Below are 27,041 nucleotides of genomic sequence, written 5' to 3' on the forward strand. Positions count from 1 at the left end.
CTCAGGACCCGCTGGTGGGAGGTGGCTCTGGCCCAGAGTGTCATCGTAGCCGATTTGTGCTACTATGGGCTGAGTGAGGAGGCCTTGGTGCGGGAGCTGCAACCCCTGCTGCAGGAGCAGACGGTGCCATTTGTGCGGCGGCTCATCGACACTGCTGCTGACAGGTGCAGTGCTGAGATCCAGCGGCTGATGAACCTCCTGAACTCCCATGAGGATGAGGAGGCGGACCAGGAGCAGGAGGTTCAGCAGGAGCAGCAGGAGGAGGATAATGAGGAGGAGGGTCCCACAGGCATCCCTGCCTCAAGCCAGGGGACTGCCACCCTCATCCTGCCCTCCTCCCACAGCCCAGTCATGTCCAGGGTGGAAGTGGACATTGGGACATTGGAAGACACCCTCTGTGACCGTCCCTCCCAGTCTCCATCCGTGCCCGTCCCTGCCGAGCGGGAGCAGCCCCAGCAGGAGCCCAGCGGGACAGCAGCAGCAGCAGGAGCCGGCCCCTCTGCCCAGGGCTGCAGCCGCAGCCCTTGCGCTCCTGGCCGGCACAGGGACTGCTTGTCCGAGGAGCCCCGACGCCCCGCAAAGAGGAAGGGCTCTGGCCCTCAGGACTGTCCCCAGCCCCCAAAGAGGCAGGCCCCACGGCGGCGGCAGAAGCCAAAAACCCCTGATTGTAGAAGTAGCAATAGGCGTAGGAAATAAAATGTAGATGTAGGAAATGAATTTAGAACTAGGAAATGAATTTTAGAAGTATGAAAATAATTGTAGAAGTAGGAAATAAATTGTTGTTTCTTTGACACAGTCTCTGAGGTTTCCTTTCTTTCTCTTATCCTGGTGTATTTTCTGGCTCCTCTCCCACCCCACTGTGGGTGGCAACTTGGAATGGGAGGTGAGGGGAAGCATCAGGCAGCAATGGAGCCACAGAGGCCCAGAAGAGCCCTGGGATGGGACTGTGCCCAGTGCTACAGAAAGACGACAAGCAACTCGCAGGCCATCCTTGGGCCCATCCTGGGTGTCTGGAAAGCTTCCTGCCCTCAGCTGCAGGGCAGGCCAGGCCATCTTCATGGGGCATGAGCTGCAGGCAGCAACTGAGCCAACAGGGACTGAAATAGCCCTGAGCAGTGATCATGCTCAGTGCTGTACAGGAAGGCAAAACTCTGGCAGCCAGTGCCAATCTGCCCTGGGGGAAAATTCCTTCTGGAACCCAGTTCTCCTGGTTGGCCGTCCTGCAAATGGGCTTTGGAATGAAGGAAAACAGTGGAAATACTATACTCCTTAGAGAACCACATCCCATCTTTCTTGTTAACCAGAGTCAACTTCACAGCAGCTGTGGGGGATCACGATCTAATGGCTGAAGTCATCTTTCACCTTTGGTAAGAATCATAAGCAATATTGCCCGAGGTTCTGGGGGGAAAAGCCTCCTTCTCAAAATCTTTGCACTCATATGTTAATTGTCCCATAATTTCAGTGTCCCATTGGCCTCTTGGCTCTGACCACCCTGGGTCAGCCCCTTTCTCCCATTTATGCACATCCCCTTGAATGTTCTGTATTCCCTGGGTCTCTATTGGTTCTGTTCTGGTTCATTGCCCCACCCTGTCATTGCCCATTGGCTTTCCCTATCCCTGACTCGTCCTATGCAGTATCTTGCCCTGTCCCAATTGGACTTTAACCCCCGAACCCCCACTCTTGCTCCATATATGATCGCTCAGCCTTGTACTCTCAGCCCATTCGTGTTCTTGTCCCGGACTTCTATTTAAGCTATATGTAAATAAACCAGCCTCTGTATTTCCAAACAAAAACCTGTCCCTACATCACTCATCAACCTCCTAGGAGATGATGCCCCAGACCTGATTGCGCAGGCTGCTTTTGCGACCTGTTCTTAGCAGGTCAATACAGACCCTGATCCAAACAGATGTATGATTGATTGGATTTTTTACCCTTTGCCTCTCATCATAAATCAAAACTCTTCCAGGGATTTTTAAAAGATCTTGCTCCTCTAAATGACAATATTCTGGACACATGCAGGGAACAGATTATAGTTTGGTGCTGCCCACAGAACTGAATGAGGGCCATTCAGGGAAAGGGCAAGGAAAATGCTCAGACTGACCCACTCATCCACATTCCCCCAAGAGAGAACCCTGCTTACTGGGCTCATTCATCAAGGCAGCAGGAACATGGCTTTTTCTTTAATTCACTCTGACCATGAATTAAACTCCTGCTATGGTGGCAGTGACTGAGGTGAGGAATTTTGCGGGTTCAAGAAGCTTGGCATGGTATTTTGATGTGCCTAGGGCTTTTTCCCTAGAATATATTGCGATAAGATGGTAAAGATGCAGCAGGAAAACCCTTCCAAAAATCCCCTTCTCTCCCAGATTGGTTTCCAGCTGTAACTCACTGGGCTGCTTTGGCACTAAAGACAATCCATGCAAGTGATTTTTTTCTGAGAGGAACAGCTGAGCTTCCTCCATGTCTGACATAACCAATCCATGATTGGATTTGAGAACTGATAACCCGGTGAAACAGTGAAAGAGCTGGGCACGCCTCTTTGAAATTCACATTTCCAAATGAACAATGTCCCTGAAGCTCTCTTCCATTTTCCGCCTCTCAGAGGGTAATTATTCCTCGTCCCCAGCCTGTGTGTAACCTTTGTGATATTTGTCCTTGGAAGTGGTTTTGAAGCTGAAAAAAGTGTGGCATGTGAGGAAAATAAGTTTCCTAATTATTCATCTCATTGAGAGGAAAGGACATGGGACAGGGAAAGGAGGGGAAGAAAGGGAAGGAGGAGTAGGGAAAGAGGAAGTGGAAGGGTAATGGCAAGTTTATTTTAGCTGAACTGGTGTTACCAAAATGGATTTCTTTGTGTTTTCCTTCCAGTTTGTGCACAGGTATCAGGAAATAAAAGGCAGCAGAAGTAGGCACTTGCTAAAACTCCTTTTTATTGCAAGCAGTAATGGTGCCTCTGGGATGGGGAAATGGGCAATATCCAGTATTGCAAGTCTTGATTCCTGGAATGCAATGTTAAGACTATCTGCCTATTTGTTTTTACTGTTTACAGAACATACTGGCTTTGGCCATGGTACCAGCAGTTGCCATTAGTTTTGAGTATTTGTACATGCAATCCCCCATGCATATCTCTCTAATGCCTATTGATTAGCTGAGTTTACACGATCTGGTTTCAGGTTTCTTTTTGTACCTCTTTCCAAAAGTCTCTCCTTACTCAAAAAGTATGAAAACACCTTTATAATTCCAAATAAAAGTGGAGTAACAGTTGATCCCAGCTGATCAAAGGGATACTCCACACCATGTGGCCTCATGGGGAAAAGAAGAAAGGAAGGGCTGTAAGACAGTAGTAGTGATGGCCCTTGTCTTTCCAAGTAACCATTACATGTGATGGAGCTCTTTGTTCCTGAGAATGGCTGAACACCTGTCTGCCCATGGGAAGTGGTGAATTAATTCCTTGTTTTGCTTTGCTTGTGCAGATTTTGAGTTCTGTGGATGAAAAGTATTGATATATAATAAGAAATGTAATTTTGAAGTGAATTCATTGTTCCATAGCATTGTGACAATTCACCTGTTACTCCTTTTTTCTACCTGTTCTGTGGTAGAAAATTACATAGCTTTGGTTCTTCCACACGTGATACAGCTAGAGAAGATAAAAGATCCTTTAGGCTGGAGTAGCACTGGTTTACGTACCCTACACAAATTAATTCATTTTGCTAATCACATTGAGTTTACCAGTCTCCTCCTTTTCTCCTTGAGTTGCAGAGGCAGGCTACCTGTTCTTCAGGGGAGGGATACAACCTGAAGTTTTATTGAGACTTTTCATTTCACTCTTTTCTGAACTAGCAATAATTTCCAATTAGTCTCACTGAATTGTCCTTGGAGATTGAACTTCTCCCAAAATAATGTATTCAAACTTCTTGTTTTCTACTGTCTGCAGGGGTGGACACTTGCAGAAAGATAGAGTGATATTCCCAACACATTTCACAGTCTGCAGAAATGTAACTATGTACAACAGCATGGCCTCTGAGCAAAATAATTCTCTGTTTCCTGTGCCCACCTCCCATATTTATTAATTTTCAAATCTTCTATGTGCCCTGAAAGGAAAAGCTTTGCCTGAAAACCTACTACAGTCTCACATCTAGCATAGCCTGTGTGCCTTATACATCTTAAGATTGATCTAGAAAAGTGGTGAGGAAAGGAACTGAAAAGCTTGATGCTCAGTCACGGGAAAAAACATGAAAATGGAAGGCAGGAAGAAACAATGATGTAAGTCAGTGATTCCTGGAAAAGAACCCAGCAAGCTGGTATCAAATGAAAAGAAGAAAAAAGTAAGAGAAGGCAAGAAGTAGAGATTGACCCTCCTATTAGCATGATATGCTATTTGATGTTACACATCTGTAAATAAACAATATATCTATATTAAGTATCCTTTAAAAATCTTCATCATTTTCTGTTAGCAGACATTGATAATAATAGTCTAATAATAATAAATAATAAAACTAAAAAATAGTCCTTGATTTCTTGGAGTAAATGGACTGTATATGTCCTCAGAGTATTTGAGACCTTTTAGCTCTTAGTTAGGTCTGTCATTCTCTGTGAACTTACTATCTTTTCTTCATGTTGATCATCCTGTTAAGAGAACAGTTCTTATTCTGTTCAGTAGTAGACTTGACTCCTGTTCTATCACTCCAGACTGTTAACTCTGGAATTTTCCCTTTTTTGCTCCACTCTTTCACATTTTTTCAGAAAACTTTGATTGTTTTGCTTTTTTAGTGGAAAAACTCACTGATGGCCGTATCTTGCAATACAGACACTTGAATTTAATTTTTTTAAACCAAACCTTCACTTCATAAACAGTGATTTACTCCTCATCATATTTAGTTTATTTATATTAACATCTAAATATTTTTTCATGTATTATTGACAAATGTGCACTAAATTAATTTAATAACTGTATTTCTATAGAAATATATAGAATGGATTGTTAGGTAGTTTTTACTTTGTTGAGTGTATCATCTTTTTGATGGAAAGGTGTATTTCCTAGTAGTATTGTTATAAACATTGGAGGCAGTATAAATAAGTAATTTTCATAGTTCTGCAAAAGAGCATTGATTATCAGAAGGGTATTTAAAAAGATAGTACTGAAGTGCATACTTAAAATCCAGATCATGGATTTCCCTCACCAGTGATTGATGGTTCTTTGCACAGGACCCAGAGGGAGTTTGAGTGTGAAACAAAGATGTCAATAGTATGGCCCTAAAGGGAAGTCTGGCCCTTCTGTCTATTCAAATAAGCATTTTAAAATTTTGCCTGAAGCACTCTGTTACAGGTGTATTATTAAAGCAATCTCTTGTAAGTTAGCCAGTGGCTAATAAATCAGTTACCATTTTACTGTGAGAAATGTCATTCTGCAGAATGGCAACAGCCATAGAGCCCTTACCAGCTGGAATGTGTGCACTGAGTTTGTATTTAGAAATTGTGAACACCAAATTTCTAGAGAAAGGATGTAAGACTAGTTTGGGCTTTTATCTCTTTCAATGTGACCATTTCAATTAGTACTAACATTTTAATAGGCTGCAGTGTAATCTGTGTAGTTTGATTTTTCTGGAATGAAAGATTGATTTCTTATTACATTGACTTTAATTATCCTTGCATTTGGAATTCTTATGAGTTGAAAATTAGTGTCTTTAGTCTTTCACGTATATTGCACATATCAATTATGTATTTCAAAATAAAGTGGATTGTAAAATTAATCTAAGTTTGCAGAAATATTTACTCCTTATGTTAACATAATGTGTTCATTTAAACTTAGTAGAGTTGTGCTTACTTAAAGCAGCTTAAGGGTTTCTTTCTTTGACTCAGTAATTTGTATTGGTTTTAGAGTTGATTAAAATAAAAGTGTAAAATTTCAACAAAATAACAGAGACAAAACTAATGTGTTGTCTTGATTGTAACCACATATACCAGAAATGTCTAGTTCAGTACTTTTTTTGAGATACAGTGTTATTTTCTTTGGTATGAGGGTTAATGTTTTGCACTTATTTAAATGTAGACTCATGATGTATGTTGAAAGAGACAGCAGAAAGACCATGCCAGGAAAAGATCAGCAAGGTGGCAGTGAATATCTGTCAAAATGCCTCGATCTTCTCATCTATCACATTGTGCGGGAGCTGCCAGGAATTCTAGGTAAATGCAGTTTGTTGACCAAACAGATCTTACCTTTGATTACTCTGTCAAGAAACAGATATCTCCTTATATATACAGGCAGAAAGACTATATTTTCTGATTACATAGAGTTCACATGATATCAGCTTCCTGAAATTTTTAGATTTTGTATATGAATGTTTTGTGTTTGTGGAATGGTAAGCCTCACCAGCACAGTCAGGAATGAAGCCCATAGGTACAAGAAGTTTTATCTGTGTTCTAAAGATATTGTAAAATCTATAAACATTGTACAATCTAAGAGTAAATTTGCCCCATAAAGCAGAAGCATAGGAGAGATGCAAGAGGGCATATCTCTTGAGTACATTTTAATCACTTATACTGAAATTTATATATTATTTGCTACAGATGTTTTTTCTTCAAAATTTCAGCCGACATATTTCAGTTGTTTTAGATGCCTGAAACTGATTTGCTCATGCACATGAAGTTTATTTTCATAAAATTATTTTCTGATGAGATGATGCTTGATGTGTTTTTCATCTTCTCTACATTACCACTAGGATGTTAAAAATGAAGTGGTAGCACTGCAAAGGTTTGTAGCCCTAAATGTCATGCTGCTATTTTAAAATCAACTTTATTTCCTTTTCTAATGCAAATTTTTGCCTTACTGGAAACACCTGATCCCTTTTTCCTAGTTAAATATCAGGTTTACATACTGGCAATATTTCAGGTTGGAAGTCTCAGACTATAAATGTTTTAAGCTCAAATTCACCTCCTACTGTGTATATATACCATATGCAACTAATATAGTAGGTTTGGATATTTCCTCAGAATCTGAAAGTTTCAAATACATAGTTATCATCATAATACATAGTATATCAATTGCTTAGACATGTAATTACTACTGATTTATGATTCAAAATGCATTTTTGAGAACAGATATCAAGCATACACTTTTTCTTTTCTAAGGTGGACATGTATGTTTATTGTTTTCTGTAATCTGAAGTTATCTCTCAGTGTTTGTCCATATTTGTCACAAGTCTTTTTCTTTTTATGACTGTATGATGAAGGAGCATGTACTGCTTGAGGTGGTAAAAGCTATGGGCAGCTAAGAATAATAATCAGATTTGAAAATTGGAGCAGTGAAAAGCAGTTTAACTGTTGATTTAGAATTAATCCTAGCTGGGTTTTTTAATATGCCATTCATGTAAGCTCCTTACTGATCCCATCTTCTTCCACCAGATGTAGCTATAAACCTAATAGATTAACATGTTGTAGAAATTGTTCTTTAAGATACATTTGAACAAAAGAAAGAAATTGTTAATCTTCTGGTTAATTTTAAAAATTTGGCAGTTGCAAATAAGAAAGTAATTTTATTTCTGCATTTATAATAGTTAACCTAGTTTTAGGAAGTAGTTATAAATTGTTTAGTTCATGCTACAATTATAGGTAGCCATATCTATTTATCAAATGCAAAATTTCCAAATATGATGGATATATATTCTTTAAAATACATGAAGAGAGTTTGTTCAGTAAATCATTTACTAATCACAGAGGTCTTAGTGAATTGGGACATTGTGTGTAATTGAAAACAAAAATGGATTGATGAAAAAAGTGTTTTATGTGTTTGAAGTGTTTTAAGCAGCACTTCATTTTCTTTACCAGTGAATGAGTCTAATCTTTAAGGCCTACTTTAGCACCAGTCTCTGTCATTTCTGCTTATATTGAGAACTGAACTCCATGGGAACAGAAGAAAAGCATTGATACTATTCAACATGATTACACTCTGACTTACTCTGAAAGGAAAGGCCTTTTCTGGCCTGAAAAATCATATAATATACAGAGTCCCATTCTTTATTTGCTTAACGTATATATGTGAATTCCCTTTTGCACTTTTGAGCAACTATCTTTTTAGGGGAAAAAAATATAACAGGTGCTTTTTCAAGACAGTATTTGGCTTCTAGTATTTTCAGGTTATAGGGACAGAATTTTCCTTCTTTTTGTATGAGCTAACTTTTCTCATCCTGCTTCTGTTCTTTGTCCCATGCAGAAGAGGTCTTGCTTTTTGTAGACAATAGGAAGTGTACCACAAATTTAGCATAATGTTCCTTGATTTTTGTGTGACTCTTCTGAGTCTGAAGTATAATTTTCACTATAGCAATTAAAATTTTGTTAGCTTATTATTACATCTGAGCTTTGTTATGGAGGCAGCTAAGTTCATTCACTAATCTGTTGCTATCTCTTTTTATTAGAATTCCTGTAGCTTTAGGTCACTTGTGTCACAGTTAAATCAGTGCATGAGAACGTGTGTGTGCATGGCTAGTGGAAGGATCTCTTTTTTTGGAGGGGAAGGATGTTTGGGATCTTTTTCCTGTTGAACTGTGCTGCAGGGGAAACATACTGCTTCAGTATTATGTCACCCGCTAATCTTGGTTCATTCAGTTCTTGGTTAGCTGAAAGTCATGAGAATTTAATTTTTTACTTCACTGGAAGTGAAACTGCATCTGCATAATTTAGCCAGCACAAGTCCACTCTGCCAGGAAGAGTAATTTCATCTTTACTTCAGCTCTCACCTTATACTTCTATCCTCACTGTTTTGCCAGAGGTCACCTTTGCCTGTCCCTGTAGCCAGAGTAGGGAATTTGTTTGAAGACTGAACTAGGAAAGAAGTGCTGAGTTCATCATGAACATTACTGGCAGACAGAGAAGACAGGGGTGAACAGAGTCTACTGGAACAGAGATATTTTATATATAATTTGCTATTGTTTGGTGATGTTTTTATGTTGGATCAGCCTGTAATGATGTTTTCTGTAGGTGACATTCTCAGTTCCCTAACTAATGTCTCTGGACGTAAACACCCATCAACTGTTCAGGCCAAACAGTTGAAGATGTGCCTTCCTATGATGCCTGTAGTACTTCATCTTGTGACATCACAGGTAGATTTTTTTCCCCCCAGAATTTGTTGCACAGAGGACAAACTCATAGTTTCCCAAAATTTAATTTCTGTCAATCATGATCAGAATAAGTAAAATTGATGCTTTGTTAATGCATAGATATGTTGATGAGTATTCCAGCTACAAAGTGGCATTTGATAAATGTGTATTATATAACAACTGTAATAACAGAAGGAAATGTATATTTTGTCCTCTTTTTGTTTGTTAACATGTGAAATAATTGTTTTACTTTTTCTGGTTATAAGATATGCATTTAATATAGTTTTTTTCAACTTTCACTAATTTCAAATAGGTATTTCGTCCCCACATAGTCACAAAGGAGTTTCTTTTCAACTATGGCATCTTACTTGTGAGTATGAAGTAGAAAATAAATATTTTTACAAGATATCCCTATACATATAGTTTTGGAAATTACTTTAATGAATAAAATTACATTAAAATTCTAAATTGGAGAGAGAAGTTTCTCTGAATGTATGTTTTAAACTTTGGTTGTATTCAAAACTTTATATATAATCAGAAGATATTTTTGTAGTGGTCTATTTATTCAAAGAAAGACTACATATTCGATAAACTAAGAATTTCCTGTGTGCTTTATTTCTGAATAGAAAAGTTTAGCTCTAAATTACACAGAATATTCTCTCTGGAATTTCATACTAGTATTTTATGAGCAGAAATTAAAGAGAAATTGTGATTAATCTATATTTAAGGTTTGTTTCTTCTTGTCACCTTTTTCTTTTTGCCAGTACTTCTAAGCTGTGTTTAATTGATGGAAATCTCTGGAGCTAAGATACTGAACTCATGTTAACATTTACAACCTATTTCTGACATTATCCATGGGAAATGAACTTTTTAGCTGTGCCATTGGATAGTACAGGAAAACATGAAGTAGTACAGTTCTAATGTAATTTCCTCATTTGAAAACAATTGTTTATGCTAACTGAGAAAAAAAGGATATTCTAAATTGCATATCAGAGTTAGGCCAATACTTTTAAGTGCATGAGTTCATAAATGACAACTAGGTAATTATCTCCAAACAGTATGAAGAAATGGTTTGCTATAAACAATTTGATTCAAGTTATGTGTTCAAATTCCGTTATCTTTGTCCTTCGACACGTTCTTCCAAGAAAATGTGGTTTAATTTAGCTCTACTAAAATATTTGTGTAAATATTAGCATTAGAATGATGAAAAAAATTGAAACTGTAGATGTTGAATTAAAAAGCTCTTTCTCCCTTTGAAGCATTTGTAACTAGGCAGTAGATCTATTAGTAGTTTTCAATCAACCTTCTAGAAGGTGAAATTCTTCTGTCAACAATATAGGTACAGCAGACCAGGTACAAGGAGAGTTTTCTTTTGATGTTACTCCAGCTTGTATGAGCTACTGAGTGAGGAAGTCAGTCTAGTTATACTCGTACAGCTTTCCTCTCAAATCAAGAAGTACATTACTCAATCTTTCTTGCATCTTGTCCTGTCTCCACTGAAAAAGGCAATTCAGGAACTTACACTATTTAAATTTACACATGAAAAAGGGAGGAACAGTAGTATATCTGAAAAATTAATATCAAATTGTAATCCATTTTATGTAACTGTGTTATGATATGACTAATATAATTGCATCTGGAAGAGTAACTATCCATGTAATGAATGCCTGTTCTGTCATACAACAATCTACTCAGGAAATTTGTGTTTAGCAACATTCTCACTGACACCTATAAAGGGACATTAGATCATCACCTTTTATTTTTTCAAAATTTTGTGCTATAACTGGGGCCCCTGAGACTTTAGTGAGGCAGTCTGTTTGTTTGTTTTGTTCTCTTTTTTCCCTGGTTTATTCAAAGGTCTTGTTCTTAACCATAAGAAAATTATGCAGAGTGGAAAGATGTGTGCTTGGGATCTGCATGGAAAATAAGTTATTTTCCTGTAATGGTTGTTCATTGAGAATTTTTTTTCCTTGCTACTTTGAAGTTACTTCCATCATCACTGTAATTTTCAGTAGTGTTGAGCAAAGAAATTGAGAGGGAGTCGGAACAGTCCTTTCATGTTTTCTGCTATGAACAGAAGTACATGGAGGACACGCCATGCCCCAAAGGCACAGCTAATAACAGGCTCCTGGTGGTGTGCACAGGGCACAGGCTCACCTATATGAAATACACATTTCTCTCTGTTGCTTGAGAAACCCCAGATAGTTGCATTTCTTTAAATCACACATATTTTCCCTGTGTTTCTAATATGAAATTAATAAGCATTAGTAGCCAAACCAAATTTTGTGCCAACTATTTTGATGTTTCCAAATCACTCTTGAGACTGCAGGTTGTATGAAACTGTCTAAAAATGAGCAAACAAAATAATTTGCTCTCTTCCAAATCAAATTAATTAGATAATACCTAATAATTTTCTTCAAATAATCAGGAAGATAACATTTTTAATAGAAGCGCTTGTTTTTTATGACTCCTTCCAAGGTGCTTTTAAATAATGAAATATATGGTTGGTTTCTAACTCTATTTTTAATTAGAGAAGAATCCTTCAGATGTTTCATACATATTGTGAAAGAGATTATCCACGTAGGAACTTCTTCCAATTTAATATGTAATAAGGAGAATTTAATTGGTGGTGAAATGTAAAATGACACTATTTTTCTAAATATAGTAGTAGAACAGAGCATACTAGACATTCTGCTGAGAATTTTCCTTCCTTAACAGGTCTTAATAACATCTTTTGCATCCCAGTGAAACAAACAGCTATGCATAGAAATGAAAGCAAAAGAGCAGTGGGTCTAATTGTTCAATATTTACTTAATCCAGATTATTAATATTTTATTGACCCTATTCCTTAATGTGATGATTAATTTAGGTGATTTGTAGTAGAAAGTTTTATATGCATTTTTGCATGTTCTCCTGAGTGTAACTGTGTCCATAACATGCATGGAGATCAAAAAGATGGTACAAATAAAAGAAAATTGCATTTTTTGAAGGGTCTTTGGTCATTTTAGTGAGCTATTTTTACATAGCCACATCCAAGGAAGTTCAAAATCTTCTAAGAAATTACAGTTTTCTGTTAACAGTGAAGACATTTAACTACTGGCTATTTAGCTAGAAATGTTATGATTTCTGATATTAGTCAGAGTAATAATCCTTACCGTGCTCCACATTCAAGGTTCCAACAGCAATACAGACTTGCAAAATTATAGCAACTAGATCATTGGTACTTTCAGTTTTAGTTAATTAATATGAACGTTTATCTTAATGTGGGTGCAATATTTTGTATTTACACAGTTCTTCAAATAATTTCTTTTTGTAATTATGCAGTGATTATGCTTTTAATTTTTTTTTTGCTAAAGTGTTTTAACATACATGCTGCTTCTTTTGTAGGAGTTCATCAGATCAATAGATTCAGGAGAAACAAACTTGGATAGAGCAATAGGTGGGGTAACCTATGATATTGCAGTACTTTTAGGCACAGATATTCTAACTATTAAATTTTTTGAAGGAATATGATTACTTTTACCAACAGGGCAAGCTGCATCAGAGGAATTGATTAAGACTACTTTATTGACCTTTGAAGCAGTAACAGAGCATCCCACCTTGCTGATGACCCATCGCTTGACTGTAAGTCGGACAGCAATTTAAGTAGTTGCAGGCTAATAGGCCTAATTCCATTTACAAATAAAAGATTTCAAAGATTAAGAAACCATTTGAAATATGGTTTTAAATGTATTGTGGTTCTATTTGACAGGAAAAATGCTTATTGTTTATAGTGAATTTTCAAAGAAGCCGCAAGGCATTCAGTTTACTGTATTTAGTTGAGAAATTAGAGGGAGAATGAGAAGGACTTTGAGTTTAGCAGTAGTGGTTCTTCATTATGTCAGTGTTTCTTCTGTTTCAACGCAATATGTTGTTATATATTAGTGAAAATTTTGCCACTCTGCTTTTTACATAAACATAGGCTTTTAACAACAACATGTCTTGGAAAGACTACCTCTGAGGATTGATCCCATTCTATCATATGAGGGGGTAGTAAATATCAGTAGATATCAGTAGATATCATACCATATTATACCCATACCCGTACCATACCCTTACTCATATCTACTGATGTGGTCATCAGTAGTAGTTATGATGTTGGGATTTTTCTGTTGTTGTTTATTTACTTGCTTTTTCAAGTCTAGCAGATTTCTTACTTAAAAATTTCATTAGAATTACCAGACTGTAAGCTTCTTACATCACTGAGATTTATTTTCTTTGAAGTTCTTGGTTAAAACATTCTACTGTGAGCTAAGCTAGTTGAAGGCAGAACAATTACATTGTGAAACAGTTGTTAGCAAATTAGGTGGTCTCAATGGTTGAGTCAGTGTTTAACAAATCATCATAACCTGTACCAATGCATTTTTGTGCTTGAAGCTTCACCAGGATACAATCCACCATACTCACTGAGATGGCCATTTGATTAAAACTGAATCTTGCATGTTTGTATTGGAATTAGGTTAAGAAAACACACTCAATACAGCTCTTATATCAAGAAAGACATCAGCAAAGAATGAGGGATGTTAGGGATTGTGCTAGATAAGAAGGGGTAGAAATCAAATGTTTTTCAAAGTTGAATCCTATTTGCTGTGTGTGTTAGTTGAGTATTTAGATTATCAAGTCCTAAGAAGTGCTAATAGTAAAATGAATCCAAAATATAAATCGGAATTTAAATAAGTTATAGGATTTTTTTTCATGAATGCTCACAAGAGTGGTATTCAAGGAGATGGTCCTTATGCAAAAACATCTGATCAATTAATAGTCAGAGGGGAAATAATACAGAACTGTTCCATTTACTTTAATGTGATAGAAATGAAATGTTAAGTGTAGGTGAAGTATGAATGCCTACTGATATCTCCCTACATGCCTGTCAGCCTGCCTCTCACTGTATCTGTATCCTTTAGAATCACTGAAATTTTAAGAAATAATTGCTTTACTTTTGTGAGTTATCAGTGTGTCTTATACTGACAGATATATGTGCCATTTTTTATGGGGGTCCATCAGCACTGAAATTGCAATACTTGTGTCACCACATTAAATAAAATTACCTGTTTCAACTTTAATGGTCTGGGGATTTTCTCTGTAAGAGACAATTCCTCTTTACAACTCTCCTTTTCCTGGGCCCATCTCCACATTTAGCAGAATTTTTTCTTGAAGTCAGGGAGTGACTATCCTAGTCTGTTAAGTAACCTAAGGGTCACAGTTGGGGAGTTTTAAAGTATCTAGATTTCTGGGGAGCAGTTTACTTAATTTCATGTGTTGAAAGTTTTAGATGTTTATTTAAAATCCATCTCAACATAGCTTTTCCAGTAATTTTGACACATACCACTTTTCTAGTTTTCCTGGTTTGGGTATAAAATTATATCATTGTCAATGAACAGCTTTTTAGGGGTTTTTAAATTTTTTTTAAAAAATCTATTACTTCACTCACTGATTTTCATAAATAACAGTTCTTGCTAATTTAAAAGAGCCCTCCTGACACTCAGCAAATAGTCATTCAGATATAAAATAAATTGGAGAAATTGCCTTGCATTTTGTATGTTAAATTCAAGAAATTGTCCATTGTAATTAATAATCTCTAACCACATCTGCCACTAGTGGTGCAAACAGTAATTAGTTTAATACTATTTACGAAGTCTAGTGTGCTAATTATACTTGAATGTACAGCATACATTACTTTAGAGGAAAGTGGTACTTCATCTTCTGTGATGCATACAGACTATTTTTGGACTTGCTGTTGCTCGAGGGATATCTTCTAATTGCTGCTGGCTGAGCATGACTGGAATCTATGAATATAAATTCCAGCACACAGCAGAACTTTCTGCCTTTTTAAAAGGCACAAAGCCTTTTAAAGCAAGACATGTTCAAGCTTCCAGATCAATATTTAAGTATAACAGTGGTTAATAGGACACTCTTTAACTGGAGAGAAATTGGAATCCTAGGCTGAGCTTGGAAGGATGAGCCTGGATTGCTCATTTAGACCAAGTTGTTTACAAGCAGGATTTTAGGGAATGAGGCTGGGTGAAGACCAAAACCTTCTTAAGAGAATGCAATTTTTTCTACTCTTACTGTGACATTGCTTTAAAATCTCTAATCAGAAATTAAATGCATTTCTAATAAAGTTTAATTAATGTAATAAAAAGTGGGGCTGTACTGAGCAAGCAGAACCAGGAAGATTTTCATTTAAGTTCTGATTTTAATTTAAGTAAAACGAAAATTTTTTAAATTAATGGGAATTTAAGAGCCACATCTCAGTTTCTTTCTCACTTTCAGAAGAATTACTTGTTCTGGGTTTTAATTCATGTTTGATTTACTTTTGTATTTGTACTTTTAACAAAGAAAATAAAATAAATTGTGGGGTTTTGTGGTCAAATTTCTGATTACCACCAACCTGAAGTCAGTTATTGAGGAGATTAATTTCTGTGGCGATTGACTGTATTAGATATTGGAAAGTGTGATAAAGTCAATGGAAATTAATTGAAAGTGCTTCAATGAAAGCCATCAGTGAGCAATAACTTCATTTTGCATGCAGTTGTGTACATTTTTGCAAGATATGAAGTAAAGAATAACAGTAAATGGAACTTGCCAAATTTTTACAAATCTAGATTTTCAGGTATGCAAATGTGATGTTGAAGGTCATTAAGAAAAGTCTGTATAGACTCGAGTGGAATAACCCCAGTTTCTCAAGTCCAGCTACCTGTTTCTTCTACTTACCTAAAATGTAAACATACTTCCTTAACTCAGATACTAAGTGTTATAATAATATTGGTTTTTCCAATTTTGGTGAAAGTTTAGGTATAATTAACTGGAAGAATTCATGCTGACTGTATAATTCGCATTTTTCTTTTTTGTGTTAAGTATATTTATTTGCCTGAAGAAGGACATATGCAAATTCAGAGCAATGAAGAAGTTCATGATGGCAGACCATTCCTGTGGGAGTCCTTTCTTATACTACAACTTTCTTACACTTCAGCTAGCTCCCAAAAATTATGTGTACTGCACATACTATCTTTTACACAAAAGATTAAAGTTGTTCTCTGGTTAAGGCAAAAGTTGTCAGCAGTAATTCTCTTCCTCAAAGTTTTAAAACTTACTTTTAAAAATCAAACTAAAATGAAAGCATCTAGAACATGATGAGTTGCTTGATGGGAAGTCAAGGGAAAAGTTGTATGACAGGGAAACCTACTGTTTTGACAATGTGGGAGTTATTAGTTTCAATAAAGATGACAACACAAGGGTTAGAAACTTCTGCAAGTGCTTTTTTCTTGATTCAGCATCAGTGGTGTTCTTCATCCAGACACTATTCTAATCTAACCACTGACATCTTAATTTTGTCAGTGTAGGATGTGACTATATGAACATGCTGTGCAGAAGTTTTCAATCACATTCCCTTTTCAAGTAGATGAAAATACTACACTGCATGTGGCTTTCTGACCATTAAGCTAATTCAGCTGACATGAGACTTTTTTGTGAAACCATTTCTCTACTAATTGACATATGAGTCAGGCAATCAGTGCTGTCTCTTCCCAGAAGTAAGAGAAGCCAAATCCTCAATGAAGATTCTTGAAGACTTTTTCCCAACCCATTCTAACATGCATTAGTTTTTTTTTTTCTATTACATTCTGAGAGATTACTGATGTTACTAAAACACTGAGGAGTGTGCTGTGCTTTGAGCAAATGTTTTGAGAAATTTGAAGGCAGAAAGAAAGATGATTTGGGGTTGGAGCATATCTCTATGAGGAAAGACTGAGGGAGTTGGACCTGTTCAGCCTGGAGAAGACAGTTGAGAGGAGACCTCATTAATGAGTATAGATATCTAAAAGGCGAAGGACTGTCAAGAGGATGGAGCCAGGCTCTTCTCAGTGGTGCTCATACCTCACTAGTCAGGTTTTCCTTGCAGAAATTACTCAGTATTATGGAGACAGATGTTCTGGTTCTGGATAGAATACTTGTATTTCCAAAAAGGTTTTGACAAAGTCATGAACCAAAGACTTCACATTCATTAGTGGCCCTTCCCTCTTACCTGCAGGCTAATCAGCTTCTAACTAGCTAAAATTTATTGAGTGGGGAATGGAGATCAGCTTTTAAAAATTTAGGTATTTTAAGGGTGGTATCTTACCCAAGGTTTGTTGAAACATTTGCTGCTAATCCAGAAAAGGGAATGAATAGGGAGGTGACAGAACTGACTGATGACACTAAAACATTCATAGTAGCAAAAGGTAAAACTGACAGAGAAGTTGCGTAAGTTTTTGAGACTGAAGTGAAAGGAAAACAATGACATGCAATTCAACATGTAATGGGCATGGAGAAAATAATTTCTACTGAACATATGTGGTGTCAAACTCTAAACTACTTGCAACTTCTAGAAATCTTTTGGCATTATTTTTCTATGGAAATGATAGCTTTATATTCAGCAGTAATCAGAAAGACAGCTAGATGAAGATGAAGGTCATAAAAGAAGCATAAAACGCTGTTGTGCCATGGTGCACTCAGGTCTCAAATACTGAATTCAGTTGTGGCCATTCACTCTCAAAGGGAATTAAGTTTATCAGGAAAAAGTACAGCTCAATGATCCAAGGATGGTCTGAGTAGAAAAGAACTTCATATTGAAGACAAAATACTCTGTAGTGTAGTATTATGAATGGCATGGGAAAGATAAATAATCAGTCATAGTTTTTGTCAACTAAGAATATGTGGATATTAAGCTTTAAAATAGGCAAGGATATGTCTTCATAAGGCATAATTGAAGCGTAAAATGTAGTGCTGTAAGTACTGCACATGCTGAAAGATTAAATACATTTAAAATAGGAAGTGACTAATATACAGGAGAAAAGGCTAAATGCAAAAATACAGATGCAACATTAACTTAGGAAGCTTCTTAATTCAACAGGTACTTTTCTAGAAACTAGAGGTATATTTTATGTTTGGTCTATTTCTCATACTCTTCTTCTTCTACTCCATTCCAGCTGTCAGAAACAGGATTACCAGGTTTGAGCTATGTTTTTTTTTTGTCCTATACATATATATTATGGTTGGGAGAGTTGATTGTAGTTTGTATGGAAGTTTCTAGAATTTGCCATTGCTGTTTTGGATACTGATAACTGCACAGTTATGGCAGCACAGCCTTGGAATACCATCATTACAGAATAATAAAGAGGTGGCTTTGTGCAGCTAAGGGTGCATCATGAACTGAATATCAGGCTATTTAAAAGGTGGTAGGAACTCATCTAGGGTTACGATCATACTCAACCTATTTAGTCTGTTTAGGCTTAAAGAATAATAATTTCCTTTTTTTGTTAAGCAATCTTAGTGATAAAGACTGAGATGAAAATCCTGTATCTGATTTATCTTCGTGCATCTATAAAGATTTGATTCCACACAGATATCAGCAGCCATTCAAAAGAGGAAGAAATAAATCCTTGTCTGAATATTATTCTATTTATTTCAGTGCCAAAATACTAGTACTGTTCTTCTCTATACATAAATGACAGACCCATTTGCAATTTACTGGTGAATTTGTTAAAAATATTTGCACTTCAGTTAATGATCACGAAGTTATATGCACATTATTGAAAAACAGTGATCCAAATGGCATGGAAAGAAGATTAGGGTTGTGGAGTTAAGAAGTATCTGATTTAAGGTTCATAGAAAATTCAATACATGCTTCCCCTTTCAGCATATGCATTCTGTTATGCTTTTGCATAACAAAATAATTTTCCATAGGCATAATGCTTCATTTAGTTGATCTCCCCATCACACTGAACTGACATGAGGCAAAAACCTTCTATGGAGAATTCCTTTCTAAACAGTTTGTGTAATAAAGCTTAGATTTGTGTTAGAAAAAGTTCAGAATAAGCTACGACAGTCATTTAAGACCTAATGAATCTTCTTTACAATGACAGTCAAAAATACATTTATCTTAAAAAAGACTTATGAATGGGTTAACTACATTCAATAATATGGAAAGACTGCTGTTAATGTTAGATTAAAGTGAAAGAAGATTTTGAGTTTTAGGAATTGAAGTTGCATTGTACTGTTGTGTACTGTCATCTTAATTGGTATAAGTCTGAGTCAAGGCTCCTCTGTTGAATGATTCATAATATCCAGGGACTCTAGGTTGGTACAGATAATCAAGACCTGCTTTTTTTCCTCTTTTCTGTTTCACACCTTTAATTTACAACTTACATGTACTTCTTCATTTGAGAAGCTTTGCAGAAGTGGAATTGTTTTCTTGGACTGAAAGATCTTAAGTACTTACAGTTTTTTCCTACCTCGTTAGTTTGTTATAACTGATACATTATGATTTGTAAAGCAGATTAGAAACCTGCATTAATGGAGTTGTTGAAATGCAGTATAGTTTTATTATTAACCAAAAAGACAAGGAAGTATTTCAAAATTATGAAATATTGCAAAAGTCACTACATATATGATACATAGCATTATCTATATAGGTATAAAGGCTATTTGTACAGGCAAGATTAGTTTGGCTTCCATATTTCAAGCAGATTCCTTTTACTCTTTTTATTGAAAGTCTGTAACAAAAGCATTTTGTAGTAGCTTTCTTCAGAAATGAGAAAAGCTAAAGTAAATGAGTCCCTTAATGCTAGAGGTTGATTTAACAGAGTCCACCAACCAGCAGTGGAATAGTTGCTAACTGCAGTTATTGCTGGCTAGAGGCTAACTTCAGTTAGTTACCCTTTTCATACATACTTTCAACTTCTGTAGATGTTTCTTATTAGTAGCTGCATGTATCTAGGGAAATTTTATCTTCTCGTATTAATTACTGAAACAAAGCACATGGGGGATTACAATGCAGTCATGTTGCACCAAATCCTGTCCATGGTGCAGTGAGAATCTGCACACTAATTTTATTTGTGTCAGTAAATCATAGGACAAGGTGTGCATCCATGATGCACGCTGAAAAATTTCACGGCTGTCCATTCATCCTCTCCCCAAAACCCAAGCATGACCTGACTAAATAAATTATATTTTAACAATAATTTAAGAATTAGAAACTCTCCTATAGCGAAGACTAATAATGCACTATTTTTGTAGCTGCACCATAGCCTAGTTATCATCACTTGATTTCAAATAGAGCTAAGCTGACTAGTCCTGTGACAGATCATAGATTTGTAACAATATCCTCATGGACAATAAACAGTTGACTGGATTATATTTTTTCATAGTGCAAATCTTTAGTACTGTAAGTTTACATTTTAGTGGAAGACTGTATATTACCAGAAGGGAAGAAGTTAAAATATTTTCAAGACACTACTAAGCTTGGGGATATTTCATTAGAGGTAGTACATCTTTTCTGATGTATTTTAATTCTATGCCATTCTGTTTTTCATCTTAACTCTATTCAATGGTTAGTTTATGGATTAAAGCATCAGGATTAAGATACTCTAATACTCTTTTTTCTTAGTATTTTATATCTGCACTGAATTCTATACTTTAAATTAAAAGTCCCTGTAAATAAATGATACCAAAGTTACTGTTGTTTTCTATATAAAAGTACATTAATGCCTGTATTTTTGTGGCAGTTTACCAGAGAAAAATAAACTTGATGGCTGGATTTCCAGGGTTATTCAACTCTTTGATTGAGGGCTCTAGCAGCAAAATAAACATAGATGACGGTGTATCTCTGGTCTGTCTTTTTCCTCTGTGAATGATCTAAGCCACATCTTTCTAATTCTCTGTTTTAGGTTGAAGACTCTATCCTCCCACCACTTGTTTCTTTGGCCCACAGTCAGAATGGTAAGTATACCAATATATCAGATACAGTTTCCATGAGTTCCACAGTTTGTTTTAATTATATTTCAGTGTGGTCACATTCTTGGCACCTTTATTTTCTAGTGGAATGGAGACTCTTCAGCTTGCGGTTGCTCTCAGAAACCACATCACTGCTTTTAAGCCACGAAGTCGTGGCTGAGGAGAAGGGGGAGAGCCTCAACTCAAACAGCAAGCTTCTGTCTCTCATTAGAGATTCACTGCTGCCTCAGTAAGTATAATGCTCCTGTAAAGGAGAATAGCTTGATATGCAAACCATTTTGACAGTGTATGTGTTTTAGCTATCCTTTCTATGTTTAAATGGCTAAGTCAAAAGGGGAATAGCAATTAACTGCTGCCCAGGTTCTTTGCTAACATCTCCTCCTAGTTTTATTTAGTATTGTGTTGTATGCAACACAGACACAACTTCTGTTTGACATTCACTTCTGGTACTGTGCCTCTGGCTCCTCTTGGAGCAAAGCAGGATTCCCTCTAGCTTTTGGTCTTTAAATACTCTTCTTTGTTCTTCTAATAAATATAAAGAACATTCTAACTACAACATCTTTTGTCTCTTTAGGATATTGTATCTTTATTTAAGATGTTCTGAAAACATATAGAATGACATACAATATTTTAAAAAGCAACAGTGCATCACAGATTAATCTTTCATGATCCACCCAGAGGTTATTGCCTCTAAATTGCTGTCCTTTCCTGCTGTCCCAAGCAGCAGAAAAACCCTGCAGCAGGGTAAAATACAGCCTATAGACCAGATGTATGGAACTTCATTTACATGGTTTATGGTAAAATGATGCCTCTCATTTCATTCAGGTGAGCATAAAGACAGCTCTCTGTGTTATGCACTCATTGACTGTGAGCTGGGAACATCTGTAAGTAGAGAGAGGGAAAACGAGTTGAGTACAGTAGTGATGAGTCATCAGTTGTCTTTTACGTTATTCTAATGAAGCTACAGTGTATTTTCCTATCTGGTCCTCAGAAGTTAATAATGGTCAATACTTAGTTTCTCTAAGTGAGAAAATTGTTCTCCACCCCTACATTAAATAAATGTGAGAAGGTTGGAGGAATGAATGCTGGATTATGATTAGAAACCCAGTATCTTTTCTGAGTATGAGACTTTCTCTGCTAATTGAGTAATGCTCTTACAGTTTGAGGTCCAAAGTTTTATCCATGCAAGGTGTGTAAACTTTCATCTATGACAGAGAATTGGATGAAAATCTTAAGGGTTCTCTAGAGAAACTTCCTTCCAGCACATTTCTTCACATTTTTTTTCTCTGATAAATGTAGAATGTATCAGTACAAACTAAAATGGCAGCTAGAAATATTATATGTTTGCATTATTAAAAGCTGTCAGATGATTTTCTTCAGATAGACAAAGAGACCTGAAGTCAAAAGAGACAGGGTTCTGTCCTTGCTCTGAAACTTGCCCTTTGTAGGCACGTCCATCTTATACAACTTTTCTTATTAAACTGGGGGATGTGTTTTTGGAGGGATGTGTCATGCTAATTACAAACTAGAAGGAAAACATCCAATAGACTTCTGTCTCCAAGCTTACTAGCTCAATTGAGTGGAAGGGCTTTTTGGCCTGAGTCTAAACATGATCCTATGTTGGGGACTTCATTTGTGCCATCTTAGCATGTGCTGTGTGGCAGATATATGAAAAAGGGTCTTGAAGCAGCTCAAAATCTTGAATCCAGGGTTTAAGTAATTCTTGAATCAGTTTCCCCATCTCATTAGTAGAGATGAGAAGGGAGGGGTTGTAAGAGTCAGCGTAATCTACTTGTAAATATAATGTAAAGCTCTCTCCTGAGAAGCATGGGTTACTGTAAAAATTGAAATCTCTTGAAATTGAGATAGAATATATTGGAGGCTGAATAATTTTTGCTGATACTGTTTAGTCTTTCTGTTACTGGTAAGGGGTGGGACAGAATCTGACTCAGCTGGAGGACAGTCAGAAGAGGGGAGGTATGTGATGGCCATTTGTTCATGGGCAGTCTGTGGAGGCAAGTAGACATTTCAATCTCTTTTGAATCTACTGAGAACTGAGAGCTGTTGGATATGGAAGGGAGTGACATCTGGTTTTAATATGGGGTGTTCTTTTTAGGGTAGATTGTAATCTTACATATTTCTGTGTATATTATATTCCTATAAATATCCTTCTCAAATTAATGTGTTTAAATGTAAAACTGACCCTTGAAATAGAATGTGGGTCACTATGCATAAAATATACATAGACTTCACTTTGAGATAAATGTGACGTACTACTTTTTTCCTCATCTTCTGCATCATCAATAAAATGGTAATTCCATAAAACATTTGTGCCTGTATAGATCAAAAAGTTAGCTTCCTCATAGAGTTTTGATTGAATTGAATGAAATAGTGTCATTAAATTTCAGTTCACTGAAAGATTATTTTCCTGAACGTTTCATAACCAAAATGAAACCCGCAGCGATAGACAGTGAATACTTGACAAATGCTTTATATCTCGATTTTTAAATCAAAAATTTAAACATCAGCTGTGTTTCATTTTAATTCCTGATGTTCCTAGTTATATGTCATTAAAAATTGAGCCTGAATCAGCAAAAAGAGAGAGGTGTGTAATAAAGTTTTATTTTATTTGAAGGTTTATGTAGCTTGTTTTCAGTAGACTACCAAGTCAGTTCTGCGAGTATGAAATCCAGGATACTTGACATAATATTCATTTTTTAAGAGCTTAAGAGAGTCTACATCCCTAAATCTTTAAATCCTTTGTCAAGGTTGTTTATAGAGAAGATTGACAAAACAACTTTTTATAGTGTAGTACCTGGAGTTCACAAAACTCTTATAAAATGCTCTCTACAGTTACTGTTACTAAGCTGTTCTGTGTTATTAAGTGGCAGTGAAATCATTTGATAACTCATTCATTTAATAAAGTATCTCAAGCATGGCATATTTTCCCTTCTGAGAAGATTCATATATTTATTGCTCCTAATGGCCTTTATTCAGGAAATGTGTTTATATTAATTGCTAAGACATTGACTCTAGTAATCTGCATTTTCTCATGTGGTATTTGTTTTGATGGATCACTGCACCTTCTCTTAGAAATACACTTTCCTGGTATTGTCTTGAGGGAGGGAAGAAGAGAATTTCAAGGAAAAGGAAGTGAAGTGAGACTTTTTTATTGAACTTCAAGAAATTAGGATGCTAACTGTGCTGTGTAATAATAGTGTCTCCCAGGTGTAATACATAGAAAGCTTAAAACTCTTAAGGTGGACCCTGTTTAGGGATTGTACTGATGTGTTTATATAAACAAGTATATTGCCAAATGTCAAATTTTTAAGCTAGCATGGCTGATTAATTTGTTACTACTGTTAGGAATTACAGTCTTGGGACTTAAATCCAAGTCTTATGCAGTGAAAGATGACTTCTGGTCTCTGAGTCACCTGATAGCATCTTTGCCTCAGAAGATTCAGTTATGGACTCTGAAAACAAATAAAATTGCAAGTCCCATTATGTTTGGTAGGAATACATATTGCTCATAGGTAGGGCTCTGTATGTAGGAATCAATGTCTACTAATGTATTACAGTATTTTCGGGTTTTTTTAAGAGACTTTTCATTGACCAGTGAGAAATGGTTTTCTTTGGGAAACTGCAATCTGTTCTTTTAAAAGAGAGAGTTTTATCACTATGGACCTGAAGCCAATGCTGACTTATAACTGATGATTCTGTAGATACACTGATGGGGTTTGCAACCCTACAGTGGCACACTCAAGTGTAGTAGCCACAACACATTGCCCATAGGCTGTGTGCTCACGTGGGAGTGTTAGCCCTTGTGAAGGAGCTCCCACAGGCTACATCAAGACTGCATGACTGCTGTGCTTGTCCCTTCTTCTTGTAGGCAAGCAAAGCATCTCCCTCTCAATTTCCTTCCTGAACAAGTCAGGTTCCTTCCTGCACAGTGCTGAGGTGTGGTACCTACAGAGAGGGGAAGAGCTAACACACAGTAAGGTACATGCTGGCATGGAGGTGATGGGCTGTGATCTAGATCACTCAGTCCAGACAGCTCTAGGGATCTCAACATACAAAGTAAAATTTTCAGTGAATTGCGTGGTTCCCTCTACCAGAATACTACAGGTGTTTTTTTTGTGGAACCATTTTGTTGCTTATAACATGATAGCCTACTGTGGTTTCCTGCAATTCATCCTTTCATTTGTTCTTGATTAATTATTCATAGGTTTTTGTGTGTTTGTTTGTTTTTTGCTTTTTTGCAAATGAAGAGATTTATGCTTCCTGTTTTATTGCTTCCATGTATTTAGAGTAGGACTAGTTATAACCAAAGACTGTGTTTTGACATAGCTGAGTCTGTGATTTTCCATGCTTAAATCTTTCTCACTTCCATCACTGTATCCTACTGCTATCCACATATATTTTTGGTTAAATACAGTAAAATTAACCCTGTGTATTGGGTGGGCATCACTAAAATGTTAGTAGCAACAGCTACAGCCATTTTGTTTTTCAGCATCCTGTTTTCCCTTACCAAGTTTTCCATCAGGTGAAACTTGGAAATGTTTCAAAGAGATTCTTCTTGGTTTGTTTTCTGCCACAGCTCTCAAGAAACATTGTGTTGGAGTACTTTTATATTCCTCTGGTCTGTAGTGAAAGCAATATTTTTTGAAATTTGAGATAAAATATAAAACTCAATGTGAGTTTTTTTCAATTTTGAGAAAAATTACTATGTATACAAAATATAGAGCTTAATTGTGTGTAATTTGGTTTATCATCTTCCAAAGCACTCAGTAAGTCTTTTACCTGATTTTGAGGCTCATCTACTACTTGTCTCTTTAATAATAGATTTTTTATGTATAAAATAATATAGGATAGATAAGTCTTGCTCATGTAGACAAGGTGAATGTTTTATAAATATATTGCATCTATATATGTGCCTATATAATACACATACACAGAAGCATGTGTATTATTTCATATTTTATAATTATCTCTCTCTAAAAATGTATTCTCTTATTAATGCTACATTTAAATCTAATCTGATGATGGTTCTAAAATACTGTTTCTAAATGTGTCTTGTTTGTTGCTTTGTACAAATTGAAAGAGCCTTGTATTTCCATTGTAGTTATAAAGTTTGGAAATGGGAAATTAGGAATTTTTAATATCAATTTTTGATGTGTATCTCTTGACTTCTCTTTTCCCACTGTTTATGCCCCTTTCCCACCTTGCCTTTCAGGTATGAGCACATTCTGCTGGCTCCAGACCCAGTACCAATGTATGCTCTGAAACTGCTGGTGGCCCTGACTGAGCGCAGCCCTGCTTTCATGAGGTGATACAACTACACATTCTCTGTTGCTCTGGGTTCCTTCTGTTTCAATTTCTTCTTTCCTATTAGGAATTAGCAATAACAGATCTCACTATGATACTACTTTGACTAGCACTCTGATTTGTGAAAATCATTGGAGACTGTTTGTTATCAAACACATCTTACATCTTTTTGTGTCAATTTTATCTGATCCTGGTTATTTTAATGTGGATTAGCCAATGAAAACGCTAGAGACAAAATTGGAAAAATTTTAACATTTAAATTATCTTTAAAAAATGTAAAAACCTCCAAACCAAACCTAAAACATTACCAAAATTCTTGTTCAGCTAAACATACTTGTGGCTCGGACAAAGGTGGTTTGTTTGTTAAATATTTACAGCAGTCGATTCACTTGAAAGGTGGTCAGTTCTCCTGTAAATATATCTACCCTTAAAATTCCTAAATAGGGATTTTAGTTTTTGGTATAGGTAGACTCATTATCTTAATATCTCTTCCTTCTTGTTCCAAAATTTAGGCTGTGATTGACAGAAAAAAAAGCAAACAACTGTGTCATACAACTTAAACCGTGTGAGTTGATCGTGATAAGGAAGGATCTCTCTACCTTCCTGGATATGCACAAAAAAATGTGCTTATTCTTAACATTGTCTTTTTGTGTTGTCTGATAGTGTTATTTCTCAGAGGTTGCTGAGCATTGTACTGTTTTGCTCTGATTGATTGAAATGAGGACAAGGAGAAAAAACAATAAGGAAATTTAATGTTTTCCTACTTTTTATTACAAAAGATGAAACATCTTTTAATCTTTTATGATGCTGCTG

General features: G+C 36.1%; 2 protein-coding genes across 13 annotated transcripts in view; both read left to right on the forward strand.

Annotated features, from left to right (window-relative positions):
* The window catches only part of LOC306800103 (E3 ubiquitin-protein ligase Topors-like), a gene marked incomplete at its 3' end in the record, with an annotated part of 1,389 nt that extends 724 nt beyond the window's left edge, over positions 1 to 665 (forward strand). Inside the window, exons 2-3 of the mRNA XM_079301894.1 lie at positions 1 to 423; positions 546 to 665. The exon at positions 1 to 423 is cut by the window's left edge and continues 443 nt beyond it. Coding sequence (XP_079158020.1) covers positions 1 to 423; positions 546 to 665 — 543 coding nt within the window. The remainder of the gene's footprint in view (positions 424 to 545) is intronic.
* The window catches only part of ULK4 (unc-51 like kinase 4), a 217,325-nt gene that overhangs the window by 65,466 nt on the left and 124,818 nt on the right, over positions 1 to 27,041 (forward strand). For 11 of the 12 annotated variants that reach the window (XM_079299920.1, XM_079299912.1, XM_079299913.1 and 8 more), the window contains 8 exons: positions 6,050 to 6,183; positions 8,974 to 9,095; positions 9,406 to 9,462; positions 12,480 to 12,531; positions 12,622 to 12,716; positions 20,837 to 20,888; positions 20,988 to 21,132; positions 26,137 to 26,229. In XM_079299920.1, the coding sequence (XP_079156046.1) occupies positions 6,050 to 6,183; positions 8,974 to 9,095; positions 9,406 to 9,462; positions 12,480 to 12,531; positions 12,622 to 12,716; positions 20,837 to 20,888; positions 20,988 to 21,132; positions 26,137 to 26,229 (750 nt within the window). The remainder of the gene's footprint in view (positions 1 to 6,049; positions 6,184 to 8,973; positions 9,096 to 9,405; positions 9,463 to 12,479; positions 12,532 to 12,621; positions 12,717 to 20,836; positions 20,889 to 20,987; positions 21,133 to 26,136; positions 26,230 to 27,041) is intronic. The other variant, XM_079299915.1, reaches the window with a different exon arrangement.

The sequence above is a fragment of the Erithacus rubecula genome, assembly GCF_903797595.1.
Source record: "Erithacus rubecula genome assembly, chromosome: 3".
Taxonomy (NCBI): domain Eukaryota; kingdom Metazoa; phylum Chordata; class Aves; order Passeriformes; family Muscicapidae; genus Erithacus; species Erithacus rubecula.